The 20,752-nt window shown below is 41.6% G+C and overlaps 1 protein-coding gene and 1 pseudogene across 1 annotated transcript; both read left to right on the top strand.

Annotated features, from left to right (window-relative positions):
• Window positions 1-547: 547 nt before the first annotated feature.
• Window positions 548-18,773, top strand: LOC110928967 (annotated as a pseudogene).
• Window positions 18,774-19,835: 1,062 nt separating this feature from the next.
• On the top strand, window positions 19,836-20,548 carry LOC110928975. Its single transcript, XM_022172055.2, has 3 exons — window positions 19,836-19,976; window positions 20,062-20,329; window positions 20,413-20,548. Exons 1-3 carry the CDS (start codon window positions 19,836-19,838, stop codon window positions 20,511-20,513), a joined length of 510 nt encoding a protein of 169 aa, XP_022027747.2. The 3' UTR covers window positions 20,514-20,548.
• Window positions 20,549-20,752: the final 204 nt, after the last annotated feature.

Raw genomic sequence — 20,752 nt, 5'->3', positions numbered from 1 at the left:
AGACTGGTGGGATAATAAAAAGAAGGAAATTGGAAGCGAAGCGGCCAAGGCCATGACGTGGGAGGAGTTTAAGACATCGTTTCTTAAACACCATAGCCCCAAAGCGGTTATAAACAAGATCAAGGAAGAGTTCATGCAACTCAGACACAAGGGTGAATCCATAGACAAGATCACGGGGGTGTTTATGGACAAAATGAAATTCTGTGACGATCTGATAACGAACGAAGAACAAAAAGTTTATTACTACCATAACATGCTGAGCGCAGAATATAGGGAGTTCATAACCCCTTCAAAGTATGAGACCCTTACCGAGATTGTCAATGCTGCTCGGGAAAGGGAGATTGAGTTGAAAAAGAGTATAGAGCGGGGTGAACGAAGGGCACAGGATATAAATCCAAGCCCTACCAAGAAAGCAAGAACGAATGAAACGACGAAGAAATCAGATGCGAAGGGCGGTACATCAAGTTGCAAAATCTGCGGCAAGAATCATAAGGGTGAATGTCGCTTCAAAGATAATCCTTGTCCTATATGTCGAAAAACGGGACATATGGCTATATCATGCCCGGAAAAAGTGACCGTTTGTTACAACTATTACCGAACGGGTCATAAAAGATCGGAGTGCCCAGAATTGGCGGGAAAGAAAGAAGGGCAAGACTCAAAAGGTGAATCCGCAAAAGCCAAAGCAAGATCCTTTCAATTGACCGCTGCTGAAGCAAAGGTCGAACCTGACGTGGTCTCAGGTATATTCACTATAAATTCAATTCCCGCACGTGTGTTATTTGATACTGGTGCGAATAAATCCTTTGTTTCATATGGGTTTATTCGACACCCTTCATTTGTTCTAAAAAATTACCTATGCCTTTAGAGGTAGAGATAGGTAATAATAAAAGCTTTATTGTCTGTGATGTATGTGAAAACTGCACGATGAATATTGATGACGAGGAATATGCAATAGACTTGATCCCGATGTCGATGGGAGAATTCCAAGTGGTAGTGGGAATGGATTGGCTATCCCGTTACCACGCAAAAGTGGTTTGTTTCCGAAAGGAAATAAAACTAACGTCTCCTAGCGGAAAGCAAGTTATGATATATGGAGAAAAGGGAGGTAACCCGGTGATATGCACAATGCTAGAAGCTCGCAAACTCATGAAACATGGATGCAAGGCCTTTATGGTATATGCGAGCGAAACGGAAAAGGAACTCCTCAAAATTGGGGATGTACCGGTCGTGCGAGATTATGAAGACGTGTTTCCGGAAGAGCTACCGAGGATACCGCCAGAACGGGAGGTAGAGTTCGGAATCGAGTTGATTCCGGGCGCGAAACCCGTGGCCAAGGCGCCATACCGACTTGCACCGTCGGAGTTACAAGAATTGATGTCTCAAATTCAGGAATTTCTTGACAAGGGATTTATCCGACCGAGTGTGTCTCGGTGGGGCGCACCAGTCTTATTCGTGAAAAAGAAAGATGGCAGTATGCGCATGTGTATCGATTACCGGGAGTTAAACAAACTCACGGTGAAGAATCGATACCCACTTCCAAGAATTGACGATTTATTCGACCAACTGCAAGGAGCAAGTTGGTTTTCCAAAATTGATCTCCGATCCGGTTATCACCAATTGAAAGTCAAGGAGGAGGACGTACCCAAAACGGCTTTCCGTACGAGGTACGGGCATTATGAATTCCTCGTAATGCCTTTCGGATTGACCAATGCGCCCGCGGCTTTCATGGACCTCATGAACCGGGTTTGCAAACCCATGCTAGATAAGTCGGTAATTGTATTTATCGACGACATTCTGGTATATTCAAAGAGTGAAGCCGAGCACGTGTGTCATTTGCGGGAAATATTAGACACACTCAGACGAGAGAAGCTGTATGCAAAATTCACGAAGTGTGCTTTCTGGTTACGGGAAGTACAGTTTCTTGGGCATCTTATTAGTGCTGATGGAGTACTAGTAGATCCGTCAAAGATAGAAGCTGTGACGAAATGGAGCCCTCCAAGAAATCCCTCGGAAATCCGAAGCTTTTTAGGGCTTGCGGGATATTATCTGTCACACCCCCAAAAATCCACCTGCGGAGTATCACCGCTTGGGAGCGTGACTGACCAGGATCAAGCCACCAATCATACAGAACATTGTATAAAGTAAAAGTAATCACATTATAATCCAAACCATTTCCATATGAAAGGTGTTTCCAAAACATAAGTAAGTTAACATTGTTTAGCGGAAGCGTATTATTGTAAAACCCATAGCAAATAAGTATCAGACATCAAAAGTGTTTAACAAGGTGATCACGATCCAAGCCCCACAACGACCAGCTCCTCCGTGTGCAAGCTCCAAGTACCTAACGATCTGCAAGGCATGTAACAGAATGATCAACAAACTAGTTGAGCGAGTTCACATAAAGGAAATGCGTAATAGTAAGTTCATTTGTAATAGGTGGCTCTACTGGGCCGTTTGTATATTTTACTGTGGTGGTGTTCCACGTTTTCCTGTGGTGGTGTTCCACGTTTTCCTGTGGTGGTGTTCCACGTTTTCCTGTGGTGGTGTTCCACGTTTTCCTGTGGTGGTGTTCCACGTTTTCCTGTGGTGGTGTTCCACGTTTTCCTGTGGTGGTGTTCCACGTTTTCCTGTGGTGGTGTTCCACGTTACTGTGTGGTGGTGTTCCACGTTACTGTGTGGTGGTGTTCCACGTTGTATAACCACTAGACTACTCGTAACTATAGGTATCCTTCACAACCGAGGATAGTAAAGTGGTAGTCTAGGCATAGTGTCAATAATGTATCTAATCAACCTTTCAATCCCATTCCCAACACCCCGGGAACCCCATGCCTTGGTAAGAGTGTGAACTCACCTTGGTTTGCTCGGTATGCTAAATAAGTACACGCGTTCACAGTTAATCAATCACGTCCTATTGTATACACGTATAGCAAATCAGTTCATGGTCGGAATATTACGCATGCAATTAATTGTTCACACAGCAGTCAGTTTGCATATCAGCACAACACGTAGTATTACACAAACATGTTCATCACCAAGCATGGCATGTCAATTAATTCAACATATGTTCAATTGTTCAAGACGTTATGCAAAACCCTAGTATCTTTCGATCACAATTATCCTAATTATCTATCGAGTCCAACACTTAACTTTCGGACCGAAATGCTTTGTTTCGAACCATTGTTATCTTTCGACCAAAACCATCTTTCGGTCAAGGGTATGGTTCGGTCAATGCTATCTGTCGGTCAAACATCTGTCGGTCAATCTATCCTTCGGTCACTAACGCTATGGTTCGAAGGATAGGTATCTTTCGGTCCAACAATGGTTCGATCAATAAGTATCCTTCGGCAAATAACAGTTACGTTGATCTGATTAACCATTAACACAATTTTCACAAATCTGTTAACATCAACAAGATCAAACAAGCATGCATCTCATGTTTATCAAGAACCCTAATCTTGAAACAAGGTCATTCAAACTATTCGATTAACACACATAAGCCGATTACATAAGCGTGTCCGATTACAATATCTTAAATCACAAGTTATCATCGAATCGTATCACCAATCATCCATTAAACAACATAAATTTCCTATCCGATCGATCACCCTGACTGGATTAACTAACCGATTAACAACACGATTCGAAATCATGAAATCATTTAACCATAATCACAACATATCCAATGTGCATACAAATTCGATTAATACCCATACGCAATCATCATACAAATCAGTTAATATACAACCAGCCTATTTACATACGATTTGATAATTCCAGAAATCATGTATTGTGGACACTAACCGGGGTAGAAAATAAGAGAATCGATCAGCAAAAATCTTCGTATGAGTTGTGGTTGCCGTCACAGATCAAAAGTGTTCTAGGGTTTTTCTTAGAATAATAACTATCAGTTTACATGCATCCTTATATATACGTATCACAGTAATGGGCCAAGCCCAACAGAACAACTGGGCCGAAACATATCGAAGGATATGTTTCGTGATCCTTCGGACCGAAACAAGGTCGAAGGATATGTTTCGGAGTCTTCGAGTCGAAGGTTATCCTTCGAGGTCCTTCAAGTCCTTCGACTGTATATTATCTTTCGGACAAAATGTTATTATGATATTTATGATAATAACAATAATAATAATTCTAATATTATTATCTATCACAGCAAATAATCACATATAGGCAAAAATGACAATACATTTCAGTAACACACAATTCGTACAATTTAAGTCTACAATCCAAACAACTAAACAGTCAAAGTCAATGCGCATTTAATGTGAAGGTGAAAGTCAAAAACTCGAGTTGTCACATTATCCCCAACTTAAAAGAAATTTCGTCCCGAAATTTGGTACGCACTTACTGAGGAAGCTAGGTATCGTTCACTGGTTTTCCTGGGGTGTCACATCATCCCCCCGTTGATTTGGAATTTCGTCCCGAAATTCAGTAGTAGTAGCTTCAGCCTCAGAAGTGGATGCATGGTTTTCGAATAACTGGGGATACTTTTCTTTCATCTGGTCTTCGCGTTCCCATGTATACTCTGGGCCACGCTGGGAGTTCCAACGAACTCGCACAAGAGGGATTCTCTTGTGTTTGAGGACCTTAACATCCCGGTCCGTGATTTCAACTGGTTCCTCGACGAACTGCAACCGCTCGTCGATAGTGAGTTCCTTAAAAGGAACTATGAGGGTCTCATCTGACAGGCACTTCTTCAGATTCGACACGTGAAATACATTGTGAACTGCACCGAGTTCAGGAGGTAGGTTTAATCTGTAGGCTACCTTGCCAATCTTTTCTAAGATTTCGAACGGTCCGACGTACCGCGGATTCAGTTTGCCTCTTTTACCAAAACGAACCACACCCTTCCAGGGTGAAACTTCAATAAAACCCGGTCCCCGACCTCAAATTCCAATGGCTTTCTACGCTTGTCCGCGTAGGCTTTCTGACGGTCGCGTGCTGCCGCCATGCGTTGTCGTATCTGTGCTATCTTTTCTGTGGCGTCCACAACAATATCTGGACCCGTAATCTGACTATCCCCCACCTCTGCCCAACAGAGAGGTGACCGGCATTTACGTCCGTACAATGCCTCGAATGGAGCGGCTTGAATGCTGGTATGGTAACTGTTATTGTACGAGAACTCCACCAAAGGGAGGTGCTTTTCCCAGCCGTTGCCGAAATCGATAACACACGCTCGAAGCATGTCTTCTAGAGTTTGAATAGTTCGCTCAGACTGCCCATCCGTCTGAGGATGATATGCTGTGCTCATGTCTAATCGTGAGCCGAAGGATTTGTGCATCGCTTGCCAAAGCTCTGACGTGAATCGTGCATCGCGATCCGAAATAATAGAGGTGGGCACTCCGTGCCTCGAAACGACTTCCTTCAAGTAAACGTCTGCTAAAGTAGAAAACTTATCCGTTTCTTTGATAGCCAAAAAGTGAGCAGACTTTGTGAGTCGATCAACGATTACCCAAATAGTGTCATTCCCACGCTGGGATCTAGGTAAGCCCGTAACGAAATCCATGGAAATTTCTTCCCATTTCCACTGCGGTATCTTGGGCTGCTGAAGTAGACCAGCTGGCTTCTGATATTCGACCTTGACCCTCGCACAGGTCAAACATTTTTCAACGTAAGTAGCGATGTGAGCCTTCATACTAGGCCACCAATAAGTAGTGCTGATGTCGTGGTACATTTTATCCGACCCTGGATGTACCGAATAGCGAGACTTGTGAGCTTCATCCATTACAAGTTCGCGTAAACCGCCATAAAGTGGGACCCAAATACGCCCCGTTACATAGTAAGCACCGTCTTCCTTTTGTTCCATGCGTTGCCTTGAACCGCGTAAGGCTTCAGCTTTAATGTTTTCGGGTTTCAGAGCTTCCATCTGAGCAGCTCGTATCTGTGCAGGAAGACTGGCCTGAATAGTAAGCTGTAGCGCTCGCACGCGCTTAGGTAGAGTGTCTTTCCGACTAAGGGCATCAGCCACAACATTGGCCTTGCCTGGATGATACTTGATGGCGCATTCGTAGTCGTTCAGAAGTTCAACCCATCTTCGTTGACGCATATTCAAATCCTTTTGCTTAAGAATATGCTCGAGACTCCTGTGATCGGTGTAAATCGTGCACCGGGTACCGTACAGGTAGTGTCGCCATATCTTAAGCGCGAAAACAACAGCTCCCAGCTCTAAATCGTGCGTCGTGTAGTTCCGTTCATGAACCTTGAGTTGCCGAGAGGCGTATGCAATAACTTTATCCCGTTGCATCAATACACAACCAAGCCCTTGTATCGATGCGTCACAATAAACCACGAAGTCATCCGTGCCCTCGGGCAGTGAGAGAATAGGCGCGCTGCAAAGCCTATCCTTTAAGTACTGAAAAGCGGTCTCCTGTGTATTACCCCATCTGTAAACGACACCTTTCTGTGTAAGCATAGTGAGTGGTTGCGCGATCTTGGAGAAGTCTTTAATAAATCGCCTGTAGTAACCTGCCAAACCCAAGGATTGGCGTATTTCTGTCGGTGTACGCGGTGCAGGCCAGTTTCGGATCGAATCTACCTTGGATGGATCGACATGTATCCCATCCTTGTTCACTACGTGGCCTAAGAAGTGAACTTCACGAAGCCAGAAGTCGCATTTAGAAAGCTTGGCGTACAACTGTTCCTTCCGAAGGAGTTCCAAAATAAGACAAAGATGCTGCTCGTGCTCCTCCTGACTCTTGGAGTAGATCAGAATGTCGTTGATGGAGTCAAGAACATTTTGTCTAGGTAGGGTTTGCACACTCTGTTCGTAATGTCCATAAATACGGCGGGTGTGTTCAATAATATCAAACCATTCATCACATCAATCATAAAATATAGTAGTTGAAATAATTCATAAAACCCAAAACATTTGATGTTCAAACCAAACTTTGTTCGAATAGCGGAAACATAATAATGAAAAACCCCAAAAAGAAGTCATAAGTTCAATTAGCGTTCATTGCGTCTCCTCCTCCTAACATGAAAACTCGACCTCTTGCCTCGTTGCCATTGTTATTGTTGTTTCCCCCGTTGTTGTCGTTGTTCCCGTTGCCCTGGTTATTGTTGTGGTTCTGATTCTGGTTCAACTGAGGACAATCGCGTTTGTAGTGTCCTTCTGCCCCACACTGGAAACATCCCCGGTTTCCACGCTGTGGTTGCTGCTGCTGGTTCTGTGGAGCTGGCGGTGGGAGTTGCTGGTTCTGATTTGCAGGCCGTGGACTCCTACAGTCTTTGGCCTCATGACCCATCTTGAGGCATCTTTGACAACGAACCTTATTACACTGGCCACTGTGATGTTTGTTGCAGGTGTTACACTTTGGAAGGTTTCCTCGATACCCTCCTTGTTTATGGCTGCTAGAGGAGTGCTGACTTGGACTCTGGTAGCTGTCCGTCTTTCGCTGCTGAGACTGCACCTGCACTGAAACTGACCCCTTGCTAGAATCCCCCTCCCATTTTCTTTTACTTTCACTGGGAGTAGCAAGCGTAGTAGAAGCAGTAGCGGTAGTGGTAGCACTGATACGCTTTGGCAGTTTGCCCTGGTCTACTGCCTGATCTGTGATGCGGTGTGCAAGGCGCTGAATTTCCTGGATGTTGTTGAGGTTAGCCGACGTCACGTGGCTCTGGATTTCTGGCGCCAAACCCTTGAGATACAACTCAATGCGCTTGTATGGTGGGTCTACCATGGTTGGACACAGCACAGCCAACTCATTCGACCTCTTGGTGTAAGCTTCGATTTCTGAACCCACCATCTTCAAATTGTACAACTCATCCTCCAACTTGTGGATGTCTTCTCTTGTGCAATATTCCCTCTTAATCAGTTCTTTGAATTCATTCCAGGGTGTGGCGTTAGCAGCCGCCAACCCTAAGATCTGTACTTGCGCATTCCACCAGGTGAGCGCAATCCCTTCAAGAGTGCCAGTGGCGAACTTCACCCTGCGAGCCTCAGGGCATTCACACATTTCAAAAACCGACTCGAGCTTTTCAAACCAGCGGAGGAGTCCAACTGCCCCCTCCGTGCCACTGAACGAGCTAGGACGACAGTCCATGAAATTCTTGAATGTGCACCCAGGTTGTTGCTGAGCGGGTTGACCTATTGTGTACGAATAGGGCAAAGTTAAGTACGAGAATTAATGTAGGATCTAAAGATCCTAGTGTCTATACTGCAGGGTATACTACCTGCTTGGGCGGCTGCAACTGCCGCAGCAACGAGAGCCTCTAGCTGGGCTTGAGTCATGGTAATTCGTGCGGCCATTGATCTTCACATCAAAGGCAACATAAGTGAGAAAGGTTCGCGAATAGTGCGATGACAGAAGAGTGTAAGCACATAAGTATTCTCATGCTATGACAAGTTGTGAGCAAGGTAATGTAAGCATACTACGAGCAAAGTTCTAAGCAAATTCTAGCATGTAGGCAATAAACATAAACCTTATTACCTAAGAAGTTGAGTCTTGCACGTGGAGCGAAGCGTCGTTGTGGATCGTTGAGAGCACTGTTCTGGTTATAGTCTGGTTTTAATAAAAACGTTTTCCCCTTATTAAAACCAAGTTCTCTATAACCAATGGCTCTGATACCAATCTGTCACACCCCCAAAAATCCACCTGCGGAGTATCACCGCTTGGGAGCGTGACTGACCAGGATCAAGCCACCAATCATACAGAACATTGTATAAAGTAAAAGTAATCACATTATAATCCAAACCATTTCCATATGAAAGGTGTTTCCAAAACATAAGTAAGTTAACATTGTTTAGCGGAAGCGTATTATTGTAAAACCCATAGCAAATAAGTATCAGACATCAAAAGTGTTTAACAAGGTGATCACGATCCAAGCCCCACAACGACCAGCTCCTCCGTGTGCAAGCTCCAAGTACCTAACGATCTGCAAGGCATGTAACAGAATGATCAACAAACTAGTTGAGCGAGTTCACATAAAGGAAATGCGTAATAGTAAGTTCATTTGTAATAGGTGGCTCTACTGGGCCGTTTGTATATTTTACTGTGGTGGTGTTCCACGTTTTCCTGTGGTGGTGTTCCACGTTTTCCTGTGGTGGTGTTCCACGTTTTCCTGTGGTGGTGTTCCACGTTTTCCTGTGGTGGTGTTCCACGTTTTCCTGTGGTGGTGTTCCACGTTTTCCTGTGGTGGTGTTCCACGTTTTCCTGTGGTGGTGTTCCACGTTACTGTGTGGTGGTGTTCCACGTTACTGTGTGGTGGTGTTCCACGTTGTATAACCACTAGACTACTCGTAACTATAGGTATCCTTCACAACCGAGGATAGTAAAGTGGTAGTCTAGGCATAGTGTCAATAATGTATCTAATCAACCTTTCAATCCCATTCCCAACACCCCGGGAACCCCATGCCTTGGTAAGAGTGTGAACTCACCTTGGTTTGCTCGGTATGCTAAATAAGTACACGCGTTCACAGTTAATCAATCACGTCCTATTGTATACACGTATAGCAAATCAGTTCATGGTCGGAATATTACGCATGCAATTAATTGTTCACACAGCAGTCAGTTTGCATATCAGCACAACACGTAGTATTACACAAACATGTTCATCACCAAGCATGGCATGTCAATTAATTCAACATATGTTCAATTGTTCAAGACGTTATGCAAAACCCTAGTATCTTTCGATCACAATTATCCTAATTATCTATCGAGTCCAACACTTAACTTTCGGACCGAAATGCTTTGTTTCGAACCATTGTTATCTTTCGACCAAAACCATCTTTCGGTCAAGGGTATGGTTCGGTCAATGCTATCTGTCGGTCAAACATCTGTCGGTCAATCTATCCTTCGGTCACTAACGCTATGGTTCGAAGGATAGGTATCTTTCGGTCCAACAATGGTTCGATCAATAAGTATCCTTCGGCAAATAACAGTTACGTTGATCTGATTAACCATTAACACAATTTTCACAAATCTGTTAACATCAACAAGATCAAACAAGCATGCATCTCATGTTTATCAAGAACCCTAATCTTGAAACAAGGTCATTCAAACTATTCGATTAACACACATAAGCCGATTACATAAGCGTGTCCGATTACAATATCTTAAATCACAAGTTATCATCGAATCGTATCACCAATCATCCATTAAACAACATAAATTTCCTATCCGATCGATCACCCTGACTGGATTAACTAACCGATTAACAACACGATTCGAAATCATGAAATCATTTAACCATAATCACAACATATCCAATGTGCATACAAATTCGATTAATACCCATACGCAATCATCATACAAATCAGTTAATATACAACCAGCCTATTTACATACGATTTGATAATTCCAGAAATCATGTATTGTGGACACTAACCGGGGTAGAAAATAAGAGAATCGATCAGCAAAAATCTTCGTATGAGTTGTGGTTGCCGTCACAGATCAAAAGTGTTCTAGGGTTTTTCTTAGAATAATAACTATCAGTTTACATGCATCCTTATATATACGTATCACAGTAATGGGCCAAGCCCAACAGAACAACTGGGCCGAAACATATCGAAGGATATGTTTCGTGATCCTTCGGACCGAAACAAGGTCGAAGGATATGTTTCGGAGTCTTCGAGTCGAAGGTTATCCTTCGAGGTCCTTCAAGTCCTTCGACTGTATATTATCTTTCGGACAAAATGTTATTATGATATTTATGATAATAACAATAATAATAATTCTAATATTATTATCTATCACAGCAAATAATCACATATAGGCAAAAATGACAATACATTTCAGTAACACACAATTCGTACAATTTAAGTCTACAATCCAAACAACTAAACAGTCAAAGTCAATGCGCATTTAATGTGAAGGTGAAAGTCAAAAACTCGAGTTGTCACATTATCGGAGATTCATACAGGATTTCTCCAAAATTGCCTTACCATTGACCAAATTAACTCGTAAGGAGGAAAAATTCGTGTGGGGTATTAAGCAAGAGGAAGCTTTCCAAACACTCAAGGAAAAGTTGACCCACGCTCCGGTACTGACCTTACCGGAAGGGACTGAAGACATGGTGGTTTACTCGGACGCTTCTCAATTGGGGCTCGGATGCGTGTTAATGCAACGGGGCAAGGTCATCGCCTACGCCTCGAGGCAATTGAAGATTCATGAAAATAAATATCCGGTTCACGACTTAGAATTGGCAGCGGTGGTGTTTGCCTTAAAGATATGGAGACATTACTTGTACGGAGTTAAGTTTACAATCTTTACCGACCATAAAAGCTTGAAATATTTCTTCGACCAGAAGGAATTAAACATGCGGCAAAGGCGGTGGTTAGAAACCGTCAAGGACTTTGATTGCGAAATACATTACCACCCCGGTAAGGCCAATGTAGTTGCCGATGCGCTGAGTCGCAAAACAGATTATACCCCGATACGGGTACGATCAATGCAACTGGTCGTGACTTCAAGTTTACTAGAACGAATTCGAGAAGCACAGAACGAAGCTGTAAAAGCGGAAAACTGGAAAAAGGAAAGGATTATTGGCCAAGTTAAGGACCTTGAGGTGGGCAGTCACGGCCTAAAAACTCGTTTTAATAGAATCTGGGTTCCTAACACATGTGGGGTTAAGAAGCTTCTACTTGATGAAGCTCATAAATCCCGTTATTCCATTCACCCGGGAGCGACCAAAATGTATCATGACTTGAAGCAAAACTATTGGTGGCCCGGAATGAAGCGAGACACTGTGAAATACGTGGAAAAATGCTTGACATGCCTACAAGTCAAGGCGGAACACCAAAAGCCGTATGGTAAACTCCAACCGTTAGAAATTCCGGTTTGGAAATGGGAGCAAATCACGATGGACCTATTGACCAAACTACCTAAAACAAGTCGTGGTTTTGATGCTATTTGGGTGGTCGTGGATAGGTTAACTAAAAGCGCCCACTTTATTCCGATTCGTGAAACTTATACATCTGAGAAAATGTCGGAGGTATACACCAATGAAATCATAGCAAGGCATGGGGTACCGATATCCATTGTATCAGACAGAGATACTCGGTTTACTTCGAAATTCTGGCGTGAATTCCAAGAACAGATGGCAACTAAATTGTTCCTTAGCACTGCTTATCATCCACAAACGGATGGGCAGAGCGAAAGAACAATACAAACATTGGGTGATATGCTGCGGGCTTGCATTATTGATTTTGGGGGTAGTTGGGATGTCCATTTACCCTTGGTCGAATTCGCATATAACAATAGCTATCACGCTAGTATTAAAATGGCCCCGTATGAGCTATTATATGGCAGAAAGTGTCGGACTCCGGTATGTTGGGGAGAAGTGGGTCCGCGAGGGCTAGCACCAACTGATATAATCCGAGCTACAAATGCGAAAATCGACATAGTTCGGACGCACTTGAAAGCGGCTCAAGACCGGCAAAAGGCATACGCAGATAAAAGAAATAGGCCAATTGAGTTTCAGGTTGGCGATATGGTCATGCTAAAGGTTTCCCCATGGAAGGGTATTATCAGATTCAGAAAAAGGGGGAAGTTAAGCCCGAGATTCATTGGGCCATTTAGAATCATTGAACGAGTTGGTAAGGTAGCTTATCGACTTGAATTACCCGAAGAGTTGAGTGGGATTCATAACACATTTCACGTATCACATCTCCGGAAATGTTTGGCCGACGAGACCGCTCATGTCCACTACGATGATATCGAGGTGGATAACAGTCTCAACTATGCAGTGAAACCGATTGCGATTTTAGATCGTAAAGAGAAAAGCTTGAGGAACAAAGTGATAAATCAAGTCAAGGTTAAGTGGGACCACAGAAAAGGGTCAGACACTACTTGGGAACCCGAAGAGGAGATGCGGCGTCTCTACCCTACATTATTTGGTACGTAATTCGGTTTCGGGGACGAAACCCTTTTAAGGGGGGTGGACTTGTAACACCCCAAAAACACAAACCCGTATATTATAAAGTTCAAAGAATAGATAAACAAGAGTTTACCAACTAGGAATTTAACCTAGTTAAATTCCAAGTCTTGAATTAATGCATGTTATGGTTAAAATAATTAAAACTAGAGAAAATCATAATTAAAGGGGCTAAACTTGTCAAAACTCAAGGATAAGTTACTAATATTAACAAAATTAACCAAACTTCCCAAAATTGGGAGTCTGGTCGATCAAGAGAGGAGGGGGCGACAGGGGTTCTCCAAAACCCTAAGTTTCACACCAAAATCTCTTCAATTGAAGCCCCAAATCAGCTCCAAATCAAGCTCTAATCACATAATAGTAAACACCTCGTTTTAAGGATCAAAAGGTATGTGAAATTCAGTAATTTTGTTACATCACAAATTCTAGGTTAATTGTGAACATGAGAAATTCAGCCTGATTATTGATGCATGGCTGAAATTAGAAGGAGTGTGAGGTTTAGGATCAAACCCTAGATGATTTCTTGACATTACCTTGTATGATACTTGTAGGGATTACTTAATCACCATTGAAGGTGATTAGAGAACCTTAAGAAACTTGTTTAATGCTGAAATTATAACTCCTGTTTTGCATAATCTGAAAAAAATTGGAAAGATAAGTTCTGAAAAGATAATGTCAAGATGCATGCAAAATTTCTAATATGGTGAAATTGGATGTTGAATTTTAAAGTCATGAACATGTTTATGAATGTAGAAAAATCTGACCCACTAGGTGTTTGTTAAAATGCCTAAGTGAGGATTAAATGTGAAATTTTGATAAAAACGCAGATTTGATAATGGTCCATAATTGATGTGAAAATGGTCATGAAAATGATTCTAAAAATGTTAAAAACTGGATTTTCTAGGCAAAGAGTCCGATTCCTCTAGCGGGCAAGCCGGAGGGGATTCACGAGGAAAAGGCGCGCTCTAAAGGTATGAAATTTATCGTTTCATTACATTATACATATCGTAGCTTTATGAGTTGGTTAAAGAGGAATGAAAGCATGATGACCGAGAATTTCCATTATGTCATGAATTTAGCTATTGCCCTAAACAAGTTATAAACATGAAGTCGAGCGTCCGTAAGGTGCTTGTACTCCGCACCCAAACGGGTCAAACAAGTTTTGGTAATAAACACGAAGCATGACTTTATTATATTGTGCGAATAATACATGAGGTGTAGGCCGTGTAACGAACACCATAGACAAACTTATAAGCCTTGTCCTTTTATTAGATGCTAAGTTTTGGTTTTGATGCATGATCATAGTACGAAAGATCAACTAGAAGTCTTGCAATTAGCGTGAATGTTAATCTCCGTAACATGCCCAATTAAGTTATAGTTGAGTAATGTGATCGCCCATATACAAATACGAAGAATTAGCCCAGCCGTTTAACGATTCATACGAAAGTATGCTGTTTCGACTCATAATGAACCAGCAAAAAACTGCATTTTTAAACAAGGGAGTTATGTGCAGAGTCCACCGTAAATTACGGTAGTACCGTAATTTAGGGTGACCTGCAATTCTTTTACGGTGATTACCTACTGAGTTACGGTAGGTCCCAAGTGTCCAGAAGTCACCGTAATTTACGGTGACACCGTAAATTACGGTGGAACCCTGTTTGATAAAAATTGTTTTGATCATTTTCTTGAATCAGTGTTCGGACCTGGTTCGAATACGTAATATCCAAGAGTGATAGTACTAATGCTTGTTTAAAATGTTAGTTCTCAGGTACCCAAGTAACGGATGAAGATCAAGCAAGCGAGCCGAACCGAACACACAATCTTTTAGAACGCTTCCGCAATTATGACTTTTGTTTTAGATACTAAGTAAACTAATGGTAGTTACCTTCTTGTATGGGGTTTTATAACAACAATACATGTATGTTGTAAAATTTTGGGTTTAAACTATGAAAGTTTTTGTAAAGTCGTCATTTTGGCGTTAAAGGCAAGGTTTTTAGGTTGTTAAATTTGATAATATAAACTGGGTCTTACATGAGGCCGCTTGTTCTGGATCCTTTTCAGTATCCTGTCCTTTATTTTTTTTTCTTCCCAAGAGATCTTTTAGATATCCCTTGCTCAGAAGATAGCTTATTTCCTTCCTCAAAGCAATGCAATCCTCCGTAATATGTCCGAAATCCTCATGGAAGGCACACCATTTGGATTTATCCTTCCAATAAGCTTTTTGTTGATTCTTCCGAGGCCACCTGGCTTTATCTCCCAGACCCTGCATAGCATACATTAGTTCAGGTATATTAACAGAAAAACAATATTCAGATAATTCAGGATATTCTTCAGGATCCTCGTCTTCAACAGCATTCACTCTCTTGTTATCATTTCTGCCATATGGCTTGGAGCGATATGGCTTATATGAGGATTCCGATTTCCTGTTAGTCGATTCGTATGTTGAGGATGCATTCATCCTTTCTTGCATTTTCTTGTCATCCTCCAATCGAATATATCTCAGAGCCCTGTTACGAGCCTCGTCGAGATTCCTGCAGGGATTCATTACAAGATCCTGATAAAATTGAGAGTCCTTTTGCAACCCCATTTTAAAGGCTTGCACAGCTGTTGCAACATCAAGATGTGGGATATCCAAGGATTCTCGATTGAATTTGTTCACATAATCCCTCAAGGATTCCTGAGGTCCTTGAGTTATCCTGTAAAGATCACTGGTTAGTTTTTCAAAACTCCGACTGCAAGAAAATTGACTATTAAATAAATTCACTAAGTGGGCAAATGATGTAATCGAATGCGGAGGAACATTTAACAGCCATTTTAAGGCTGATCCTGTCAGAGTAGAACCGAAACCCTTGCACAAGCAAGCTTCCTTGAGATCCGGAGGGATAGGGTTGATCTCCATCCTTTCCCTATACTGGGCGATATGCTCTTCAGGATCCGTGGTTCCATCGTAAAGCTTCATGTTCGGAGTCTGAAATCTTTTTGGGATTTCAGCATCACATATAGGATGTACGAACCGAGATATCCTGTGGCTATCCTGGGATACTTCAGGAATTGGCTGCACCACCCCAGGTACACTGGATATCATATCCTTTAGCTTCTGAAGCTCCCTGGATAATTCTGACGTTACAGTTGTATCCTGCAAAGATCCAACACTGTTAGTGGCAATAGCATTATTATTATTAGATACGTTACCAGTCGGAGGATTCTGCCCATATCCCGAAGCATATCCTGAGCTCCTCACGGTTGACATCCTAACCGAGGAGGGTATTTCAGGAGTAGGATTCTGAGGAAGGCTGGGCACAATATTCCCCCTATTATCCTCAGTATACACGGCTGAACTAAAGTTCAAAGCTCTGGGCTGTAATGGAGTGACGATATCCTCAGCAGGTCTGCTCGAGCCGGACTTCAGGAGTTGTATCTCCCTCAACAGCATCTGGTTTGTTTCCTGTTGCTGCCTCATTTGTTCCTGCACACTCCCAAATAAGGTTAGAATTTCATCATTAGAAGCCAAAATCGGAGCAGATCCCTGAACAGTCCGGGTAGGGATAATGTCCTGAGGTTGCGAAGAAGATTGCATTCTTGTAGGAGGTGGTGGAAGCACTGGACCAGTAGTAGTAGAAGTTGTAGCAGACACGGTGGAGGAACTCATGTTTGATCTTGAGGCCATTATGGACAATGTGGCAAAAAGTTTTGAAAATAGAAAACTGATTAGCGATTTGACAAAAATTTTTAGTAAAGAGAGCACCACTTGCCCCACGGTGGGCGCCAAATTGTTTTGGTCAAAAATTACCGAAGCAATTAAGTGATCAAATTAGTTAAGTGAGGTAGTGTGCTAGAAAGTGTTATTGAAAATGTGCTTGTTAAGTTGTTTATAAAATCAGTATTCGGGATACGGCTCAGGATATCGAGCTGTATTGATGATCAAACAATGAGCGGAAAGTAAAGTAAATGACACGAGATGTACGAGGAAATCCCTTGATCAATCTAGATCGCCGGCATAAAACCTCGGGAGCTGACAATCGCAGCTGCCTTGTTCTTCTATTGCTTCAAATATCAGGATACAGTGCAGGATGTGGTGCGGATCAACTAAGTGTTACAATATGATTTGGATACAAGTGTGGTGATTGCTGTGAACTAGAGAGCAAGAGTGTACGAAAGTGTTGGTGAAAGAGTGTGTGTCTTAAACTGATCCGCCACATCTATTTATAGTAAAGATAAATTAACTAACTATCCTAAACTTGCGGGATCCACCGGATATTCCTTCATTGAACGTTGTAGACCTGGTCTTTCGGGCTCAACGTCTCTTCTTCAACAAATTCGTCCGAGTCTTGAGGAGAAGAAGTCCTTTCGACCGTTAGTAAGTCTTAACCTTCAACCTGCACGTGGTTAATTAATAAATCTCAGGATATTACCCAAGATGTCAGCAATATCCTCTTCCAGCATCCTGGTCACAAGCGAACAAACAAAGGCAGGATATTGGTCAGGATATATATGCTTAGAAAATGACCCATAACACCAATGTATCAAAGTTCATGTGAATGATGTCATTGTTGACTTTCTTCCTTTGATAATATAAGGTGTCAGCCCAAAAACCCATGTGTGTGTATTATGATTTGATAGGCCCTTTTCCTTTTCTTATTAATGCCTCCTATGACCTCAAACATGTGCCGTATATTTTCTTTTTCAACCGTAACCTACGGACCGTTGGTTCTGTAAACATATCACACGCACACCATAACTTGAATTCAGTTTTCACATATTTACCACATGGGCCCTCGACTTCATTATTTTGTGTTCTTTGCACATTCAAGCTACATGTTGACTCGTAACAGCTCCCGAATAATGTAGTGTTTCGACTATCATCCTTGATAATTCTGTTTCATCACTGAACTCTCCAAACTTCACCAGTTTAAGCCGATTAACCTGTAAAACCACACACTTACGTAGTTATCACATTCACAATATATAACCCCATAAAACGCACTAAAAACACAATATTTAAACACTTTAACACCCGGGTTTCACACTCTCCATCAGCATTTAATAAATAAAAAAATAAAAATCTAATTAATAAATCAAATTTCAAGTGGGCCCCACAACCTACCCCACCCTACCCCTTATCTTCCTCTTCTTCTTAACATCCATCACCACCTGCAAATCACCACCATTCCCAACCATCACCACCACATTGATCACCCCCAAGACAACCTATAACTTCCCAAGGGTGCCATTAGTGTCATTTTCATAAACCAAGTGGGACTAAAGTTCATTTCAAATATCTAAAGGCATTCCACAAAACACTTCCCGACAAATGGGAGTTCTCCAATGACTACTTCAAACGTGGCCAGAAGAAGCTTCTCAACCAAATCCGCCGCCGGAAAACAATGACGTCATCAAAACCCAAATCTTCCGGTGATGGTGGTTCCACTTCCCCACCCTACGTTGTCAGACACGACCTGGATTCTAGCTCAACCTCGTCACCTGACTAAAACAATCCCAGCCCCGGCAACCGTCCGACATCGGAAAAACTTGAAAACTTGTCCGGCGAGAATGAGAAATTGAAAAAGGAGAAGAAAGTTCTTACGACAGAGCTTACGGAGGTGAAGAAGCAGTGCGACGGTCTTGTGGCATTTCTAATGGAGTGTGTGAAGGTGTCGCCAGAGCAGATCAGTCGCATCATTGGTGGCGATACGGTGGTTGGTAAGACAACGGTGGTGGGCAGTGGTGACGCTGATGATGACGATAATGAAGGAGACTGCTTTAGGTTGTTTGGGGTGTTGTTGGAAGATGGGAAGAAGAAGAGGAGGGGGTGTGTTAAAGAAAGTGAAAGTGAAGGGGTGATGAATATGGTGGTGATGGTTGGGAATGGTGGTGATGGTTAGGAATGGTGGTGATTTGCAGGTGGGTGATGGATGTCAAGAATAAGAATAAGAAGATGATAGGGGGTAGGGTGAGGGTAGGGTAGGTTGTGGGTCCCACTTGAAATTTGACTTATTAATTAGATATTTATTTGTTTATTTATTAAATGCCCGGATGGTCCCTATGGTTTGTCCTTTTTAAGAAAAGGGTATTTTTGTCATTTCACACCCTCTTAACTGAGAAAACTAACTGATGTTAGGCACAGGGACTATCCGAGAACGAAAATTGAAAAGTTAAGGACTATAACTGTAGTTATAGAAAGTTGGGGACTAAAGGTGAAAAAAGGACAAACCACGGGGACTATCCGAGCATTTAACTCTAGTATTAATATATCCTAAAAAATTAATAAAAGGCCCAAAACCCTATCCACTTGCGTCCACCCTCTGATCACGTCCAAGAATTAAATAATTGATAAATGGCCCAATATCATAATCATATGGAATCCGCTGGGCTGAAGATGTATCACATCCCTTTTTTTCTTTCTTTGTCAACTCCAACAATGTATACTTTCTATAAAAGGAGAAATCCAAGTGACATAAGAAAAGCTGATGTGTCAGTAGTAGAGCCTGTCCAACAAGGCTTTTCTTATGTCATTATTACATCATAAAGCCTAATATATATAATCACTTTAAAATACATTTAATGGTCTATCAAACCACTGCCTTATGTATTTTCAAATGTTAAAGGTCTGGCCCACATTCCAAAGGGCAAACCACTGCCCATCTACGAGAAAGTAGCAGCTGGTTCCTTTGGCAAACGTATACTTAGCAGCAGCAGTTGTTGTTATCTTCCGTAATGCTTTTAGATCAGCAGATGTTGAACGCTAATTACCGGGAAATTCAAATTCAAATGTGCATGGGAATAAGTAATTAGCAATTAATGCATGTCACTCAGAAACTCATGTCAATCATCCTTCTTATATAAGGCTTTTCTTCTCATTTCCCTCTTCATATTTCATCACGCTTTCATCTTCTCTGATTTTGAAATTCGAAATTTAATCACACTCCGAATTCCGAATTAGAAGCATGTCAATATCAGTTGACAGTAATAATCTTAGTTTTGTTAACGATTTGAATCCTGGGAAGGATATGTGGAACATGAAGGCGAGAATTATTCGAAAATGGAATCAGGGTTACAAGATGGAGATCATCTACATTGATGAGAAGGTAATTTGTATCTCTGCTTTTCCGTTTTATTTTAGGAAATGTAGTGTTGTATGCTAAGAAGATAATTTCATTAAATGTTCTTCAGGGTGCTAAGATTCAAGCAGGTATTAAGAGTCATATGATACCTGTTTTTGATGGACAGCTGCAAGAAGATGCTGTTGTGATTCTGTCGAAATTTGATGTTGGTGAGAATAAAGATTTATATAAAGTAGTAGTGCAGCCTTATAAAATCAACTTTTATAGATGCACAACTGTTACTCGTGTGAGAGATTGGCAAGGTGTTGAGTATGGTTTCAATTTCAGAGCTTATGAAGATATTCTTCAAGGAGAGGCGTTAAACGCTTTGAGTGTTGGTAGTGTATATTTTTGTAATCTTGTCTTGGTTGTATAATATTAGAGAGTTTTACTTATATTCTTGTATAATGTGATCATATAGATGTTGCTGGATCTGTGATTTGTTGTGGAGATCTTGAAATCTTTGATCGACCTCCAAAGGAGACTAAGAAGATGAATTTCGATATTGAAGATTTGGAGTAAGTTGTTGTTTATATGTTCAGTCATGTAGTGATCATAAAATGTATTTAATGATGTTAATAAATAAGATGAAGAATGTTTGTATTTAATGGTAATGGTAATAAATGAGGTTTATATTGTTTGTATGTAATGTTGAATCATGGTAATAAATGAGGTACAGTTTATTCTTAGTGAATATGGTAGTTAATTTATGGCTCATTTGCTACTTTAATAAATGATACAGTTTTCTTGATTTATTTTCT

Source organism: Helianthus annuus, chromosome 1, assembly GCF_002127325.2.
Source record: "Helianthus annuus cultivar XRQ/B chromosome 1, HanXRQr2.0-SUNRISE, whole genome shotgun sequence".
NCBI classification, from domain to species: domain Eukaryota; kingdom Viridiplantae; phylum Streptophyta; class Magnoliopsida; order Asterales; family Asteraceae; genus Helianthus; species Helianthus annuus.
The sequence above is the reverse complement of the archived record's forward strand: the minus strand, read 5'-3'. Positions and strand labels throughout refer to the sequence as shown.